Here is a 6,466-nt window from a genome sequence, read left to right as displayed (position 1 = left end):
GCGGTCCAGCGGTGACTCTTGGTCTTCCTTTCCTGGGGCGGTCCTCATGTGAGCTAGTTTTGTTGTAACATTTGATGGTTTTTGCGACTGCACTTGGGGACACATTCAAAGTTTTCGCAATTTTCAAGACTGACTGACCATCATTTCTTGAAGTAATGATGGCCACTTGTTTCTCTTTACTTAGCTGATTGGTTCTTGTCATAATATGAATTCTAACAGTAGTCCAATAGGACTGTCGGCTATGTATCAACCTGACTTCTGCACAACACAACTAATGGTCCCAATGCCATTAATAAGGCAAGAAATTCCACTAACCCTGACAAGGCACAAGTGAAAACCATTTCAGGTGACTACCTCATGAAGCTCATTGAGAGAAAAGGAGGGTTTGCAGCAATATCAAAACAGGGAAAGGGTGGCTACTTTGAAGAAACTAGAATATAAGACATGTTTTCAGTTATTTCACACTTTTTTGTTAAGTACATAATTCCTTATGTTTTCATTTATATTTTTGATGCCTTCACTGATAATCTACAATGTAAATAGTCATGAAAATGCATTGAATGAGAAGGTGGTTCCAAACCTTTGGCCTGTACTCTATATATATATATTTTAAGCTCCCCAAACAGTCTTCCGGAAATACGCCTCTCCTCAAGCGGAAGCAGAAAATTCCAAGATGGAGGTGGACGGAGCTGATCATGTAGGTGCATTTTTTCGGACGTTTTGTTGCTTTTGTTGTTTTACTATTAAATAAACGTTACTATTACGCTTTGAGTCGAATCTTTACCTTAAACCGCTTGTGATAGTGAATATATGTGTGACTCTGCTGTAGCTAAATGGCGAAATATCTCTTCATTCAAGATGTGTAGTATGCTGCTGGTTTGCTGTCTCATTGTCGCTAACCAAGCTAGCTAGCTACGACTAAAGAACTGGCTAGCTCACTGCCACTACATAGTATTAGCTTGAACTAGCTACTCTGAATGACTGGCAGCAACAGTTGTGTTTTTATTGTTACGTTTGGACAGTTATATACGTCTCAATTTACAATAACTAATAGTTTTAGGCTCACCCAGCATTAGCTAGCTAAACTACCAATGCTATCAAATGCTATGCCAGCGGGAGTTAGCTAACGCTAGCTAGCCAAATGTTAGTCAGCAGGTTTAACTAGCTAGCTAGTTAGCTATAATGTTAGGAAAGTCAGGTCACGCAAAAATTCTAGCCCTCTTAATTAATTGTATTGCTACCGTGGCTTAGTGGTTAGCATAGCTGCTAACCCATCCTAATCAGTGAGGGTGGTTTAAAGGCAGAGGTTAAAATTTGTGTGTAACGTTATGTGTCAAATGTAGCTTACGTTACTTGGCAAATAACGTTAGAGGATATAGTTTGCATATATTATGTTGTACGTATGTTACGTGTTCTGGGTGACGGTATTTTTGCTGTCCTCAAATACATTAATTGAGTTACACTTTAGCACAACTAACATTAACCCGGCTTATTGTATTTTATATCCGTGGCAAATGTATATGGCATTGTTTTGTAAAAATGTAGTTTTTCGATGAGGTAAATAATCGACCAACTAGAAATGTAATCAGCAACAGCATTTGACTAAATTGTTTGAATTGCATAGTAAGTAGCATAAAGTCTGGTCAGTTGTATTGTCTGGTTCTAGCTTTTAAATTGTGAGGGAGTTAATTGTTGAAGACAATACTGGGTCTTTGGAAATTAATGATGGACATTTCCATATGTTTTTATGTTTATCAGAGCCAAACCATGAACTGAAAACAGTATTCAGCAGATGCATCTATATTAAAGTTTGATGATTATTTTCATTGACAGATGGAGATGGGGGAGAGTAAAGGTGGCTCAGGTCTCCGGCAGTACTACTTGTCTAAGATTGAAGAGTTACAGGTAAGAATATATATGTATGTGTGTGTGTGTGTGTGTGTGTGTGTGTGTGTAAACATTTTGCTGTTTATGGGACTTAAACATGATTTATGTTTTGGCATTAAATCCACACTGTAGGTGTGTGGAGATACCGACCCAATGGCGTAGCCTACGACGCTTTGCCGTGGCTTGGAAGCGTTGCATTTCCCCCTACTCATTTCCGGGTTCTCCAAAAACATGAAGTCAAGGAGAGGGTCAAATTTTCCTGTTACAGATTTCCCAACATGGTCAGAAAGCACAGAGACACTTTTGGCGCTTACCCACTGCTAGTATCAATTCTGCTCGGCCGCGGTGTCCCATCTTCCCTTTTGCCATTGCAGGTTTAGTACCTTATCGCAACACACAAACAGAACTTCAAAGGTGTGTTGTTTTTGATTCTTGGCATGTGGCTGTTGCCAGAAGACAAATTTTGTTTCAAAAGAAGCTGGAGGCAGCAAATAAAACATTGCTGGCTAAAACGGTAGAGTCAAGCTGGTACCATGTAATGAAAAAACGCCATTTGTTTCTCCCACTGTGCTGAAACTGAGAGCTGTCACTCTCTCACTCGCTCTACCACACATCAGCATACACACCCGCCGGCTCCGCTATTCTCAAAGAGATTGATGCACACACCATGGCACAAGTATAAACGTCAGGCCAGTTATGTAGGCTATGGCGAAAGCTCTGCTTGGAGCCTTTGCAGAACCATAAATCACACTTTAGATTGTAAAACTTCTGTTAGCCTGTTAATCCTGAACCGCTCTTTTTTTTTTCTCTCTCTCTCTCTCAATAGTTGACCGTAAATGACAAGAGCCAAAATCTCAGACGACTGCAGGCACAGAGAAATGAGCTCAATGCCAAAGGTAAACTGTTCATCACGGCATCAGTGAATTTTTAAATATTATTTCAGTATACATCGATACGTAAATGTTCCCCATGGGTAAATATATTGTTCTATATTTTTTGTCCCAGTGCGTCTCCTTCGTGAGGAGCTGCAGTTACTACAGGAGCAGGGGTCCTACGTAGGAGAAGTGGTTAGGGTCATGGATAAAAAGAAAGTGCTGGTCAAGGTATGCTGTTTACTTATACTTTGAACCAAACTAAATTGTGAGTACTAGTTGACAGCTTAAATTAACATTAATTATTAACCTGTCTTATCATTTTCAGGTCCATCCAGAAGGAAAATTTGTCGTGGATGTGGACAAGAACATTGACATCAATGATGTTAGTATTAAAGTTGTTGTTAATTAATGGTTGCTAGTTGGAGTACTTCAATCGATTTCCCACTGTTCTCTTTACAACAACAAAACAGAACACTTGCAAAACAAACATTATGCTTTCAATTGTAACCACTACAGCACAAGACTGAATAGTAAGCCATACTTGCTCTTATGAAAGAAGTTCCTGTCCGGAACAACTGAAACGTTTGTTTTCTTAAATGGTGATGTTGCGGCAAGAGCTGTGTGCAGGATTTTCTCTTTCTTAAAGTCCTTGTTTTTGTCCTACGCACCAACACAGAAGAATTGTTTGGATGTGGAAATTTTTTTCTTTAAATGTCAGGAAACATGAAACATATTCTTATTTTCCTTTTATCATTTCTACATTAGGTGACTCCCAACTGTCGCGTGGCTCTGCGTAACGACAGCTACACCCTGCACAAGATCCTGCCCAACAAGGTGGACCCCCTGGTATCCCTTATGATGGTGGAGAAGGTGCCGGACTCCACCTATGAAATGATTGGTGGCCTGGATAAGCAGATCAAGGAGATCAAAGAAGTGATTGAGCTGCCTGTCAAGCACCCAGAGCTGTTTGAGGCTTTAGGCATTGCACAGCCTAAGGTGGGTTATTTAAAAGAGCCCTGATTTATAAAATTGCTTCTTCCCCCCCCCTTTTTTATTTTTCTATGTTCTGATTTTTAAAGTGGACAGTCCCCCTTTCTTGTCTCCATTGTAATGAGGTCAGAGAATAGGATACGCTACAAATACAAAAGTGTGCTCCTTAAGCTGATAGGGAGACATTTCAGCAAGGCTGATATGGTGGCGCCACTGGGCCTTTCAGATAACACTGTCTAAAGTCACTCTGTATATTGTTGCTTTGTGTTACACTTTTTTTTTTATTCCTATTTTGAGATTAGTTCAGAGATTGAAGGTTTTCCGAAGGGTTGTTTAGAAGAAAAAAGGATTATCTTAATCGTCTCATTTATAAAACCTTTTTTAGACTGTCGAATGGCCATCACATAATCCTTAAAGGTGCTCTAAGCCATGTTGGGTGACGTTACTTCTTGTTAACGTTCAAAGTATTTTCAAACAAAACGAGACTAGCTCGCCCCTCCTCCTCCCTTCTGTGCTTCCGGGCCCTAACCCCCGACCCCCTGCGCCGAATCCTTCTTGTCGGTTATTGGCTGGAAAGCTGGAACAATGTTTGTGTATGCTTTGTGGTGCAGGTGGGCACATTTGTTTTTGCTGTTTGTAGACCCACGGCTGTCTACAGAGACCGCTTTTCTTTTTTGTGTGTGTGTTCTGGGGACAGGCCTCTTGCGGTTAGTGAGATGTTTGCTGTATGTGACCACAAATGTTGCCTAAAACATGCGTGACATCGCTTAGAGTACCTTAAAGCCTTAGATGATGTTTTCTAATATATTGTTTTACCACTTAACAGTCCAAAACCCACAGATATTCAGTTTACAGTGATAGAAAACTGATAAACAGGAGCAATTCAACACATTTGAAAAACTGAAACCACAGACATTTTGTACTTGCTTGAAGTGACTGAAACAGTTTAATAGATTATAAAATAGTAATTGTTGCAGCTCTACTTGTATGTTTTCTCCATTTGTCCGTGTATGGATGGTTTTCATTTCTGTTTTGCTTTGACTGTGTGCAGGGCGTGCTGCTCTACGGTCCCCCAGGTACAGGGAAGACCCTGCTGGCCAGAGCTGTGGCCCACCATACTGACTGTACCTTCATCAGGGTGTCCGGCTCTGAGCTGGTCCAGAAGTTCATCGGAGAGGGTGAGCTTACTTTAGTTTATTTGGTCAGGATCCCCAACACAAAAATCACACACTTTAAAACACGTCATTACATGCAAAAATAAAATCCATCATCAAACACAAATAATTAACAGGGAAGACGAATCCTTTAGCTCAGGTGTCTCTTCTTTATACTTTTATCAAATGCATTTCTATTCTTAATTTTTCAAAAACTAATTAAACCCAACTGGTTGTAAGCATGATTCTTATCCCCTCCTGCGGCAGGAGCCCGCATGGTGCGTGAGCTGTTCGTCATGGCCAGAGAACATGCACCCTCCATCATCTTCATGGACGAGATTGACTCCATTGGGTCGTCTCGCCTGGAGGGCGGATCGGGTGGTGACAGCGAGGTGCAGAGGACAATGCTGGAGCTGCTCAATCAGCTGGACGGCTTCGAAGCCACCAAGAACATCAAGGTAGCACACCCGTGAAATAGTTTCCCGATCACATGAACTTTTCACATATTTACTGACTAATTGTTGTGTATTATGTGTTTTTTTTGTTTTTTGTGTGCATAGGAAAGCCCCTCCCTCACATAGAATGTTTCTTTCGTCGTACTTTGCTTAAACCCCCGATCAGTATATAAAAACATAAATTAGTAGTAAGCCAATACAAGGAAATTTTTAACTACTTAGCATTCTGCCCCCTTTTTGTCTAAGGTGTGGGGGGCAGATAAGAGGTCAACTGTATATGCCACATAGAAGTGGTATACTTGTGTAAGCATGTGAAAGCTGGGAACCTGATTAATTAGTCATCCAGTAGCTCCATAAAATATATTGTGACTTGTACAAGGAATATAACTTTGTGATGTCTATCCATCATGCTCACTTATGTCTCATGAGTTGTTGCTGCAATTTTTAGGTTGATACCTTTGTTACACTGATTAGGTGCTAAGTTGAACTCTTTTTGACCATTTGAGAATTGATAAATGTCAAATGTCCTTCCATAATACCACATTAAGACACCAAGGCCTTGAGCAACATCATAGAAAAATACATGCTGTGATTTGGTATCAAACACTTTTAACATTTAGAGATTTCTGTGAGAATTGCATGGTTTGGTGATTGGAGGGTGAGCACTTCTGTTCTGGAGATAGAAACCCTCTTATCAATACATCTAGGAAAGCTATACATCCTCTGAATGCCTTAGGTCTCTAGTTTGTGGTTGTAAAGTTGAGAGGCTGTAATTTATATTTATACATCAAGGTCAAGTTTTAAACAATGCTCTCACTACAATAAGATGGCTTCTATTGGGATTAATGTCATCACAATTGACTGCAAGTAGGCTTATTACATCCACAAAAGTATGTTTTCCTGTCATACCCAGTTTGCCCTTTTCTAATTATGCAAGTTCAAGAACCCCTGGTATGCTGAAATATTCAAATACACCATTTTAGAATCTGCGAAACTGTACTTTTGGAGAAACTGCATAGTTTTTGCTCCAAACTGCATGGGAGGAGACACATAGAACCAATTTTCGTTTAGATTTCTTGAGGTGAGAGTTCAATGGCCATGCCAT

At 40.2% G+C, this 6,466-nt stretch overlaps 1 protein-coding gene across 1 annotated transcript in view; it reads left to right on the top strand.

The window, feature by feature from the left end:
- The first annotated feature begins 528 nt into the window (after window positions 1-528).
- Window positions 529-6,466, top strand: part of psmc5 (proteasome 26S subunit, ATPase 5) — a 7,196-nt gene continuing 1,258 nt past the window's right edge. The window contains exons 1-8 of the mRNA XM_032502506.1: window positions 529-697; window positions 1,834-1,905; window positions 2,714-2,783; window positions 2,893-2,990; window positions 3,088-3,144; window positions 3,528-3,758; window positions 4,804-4,930; window positions 5,174-5,364. Of these exons, the coding sequence (XP_032358397.1) occupies window positions 674-697; window positions 1,834-1,905; window positions 2,714-2,783; window positions 2,893-2,990; window positions 3,088-3,144; window positions 3,528-3,758; window positions 4,804-4,930; window positions 5,174-5,364 (870 nt within the window). The 5' untranslated portion in view covers window positions 529-673. The remainder of the gene's footprint in view (window positions 698-1,833; window positions 1,906-2,713; window positions 2,784-2,892; window positions 2,991-3,087; window positions 3,145-3,527; window positions 3,759-4,803; window positions 4,931-5,173; window positions 5,365-6,466) is intronic.

Source organism: Etheostoma spectabile, chromosome 21, assembly GCF_008692095.1.
Source record: "Etheostoma spectabile isolate EspeVRDwgs_2016 chromosome 21, UIUC_Espe_1.0, whole genome shotgun sequence".
Taxonomy (NCBI): Eukaryota; Metazoa; Chordata; class Actinopteri; order Perciformes; family Percidae; genus Etheostoma; species Etheostoma spectabile.
The sequence above is the reverse complement of the archived record's forward strand: the minus strand, read 5'-3'. Positions and strand labels throughout refer to the sequence as shown.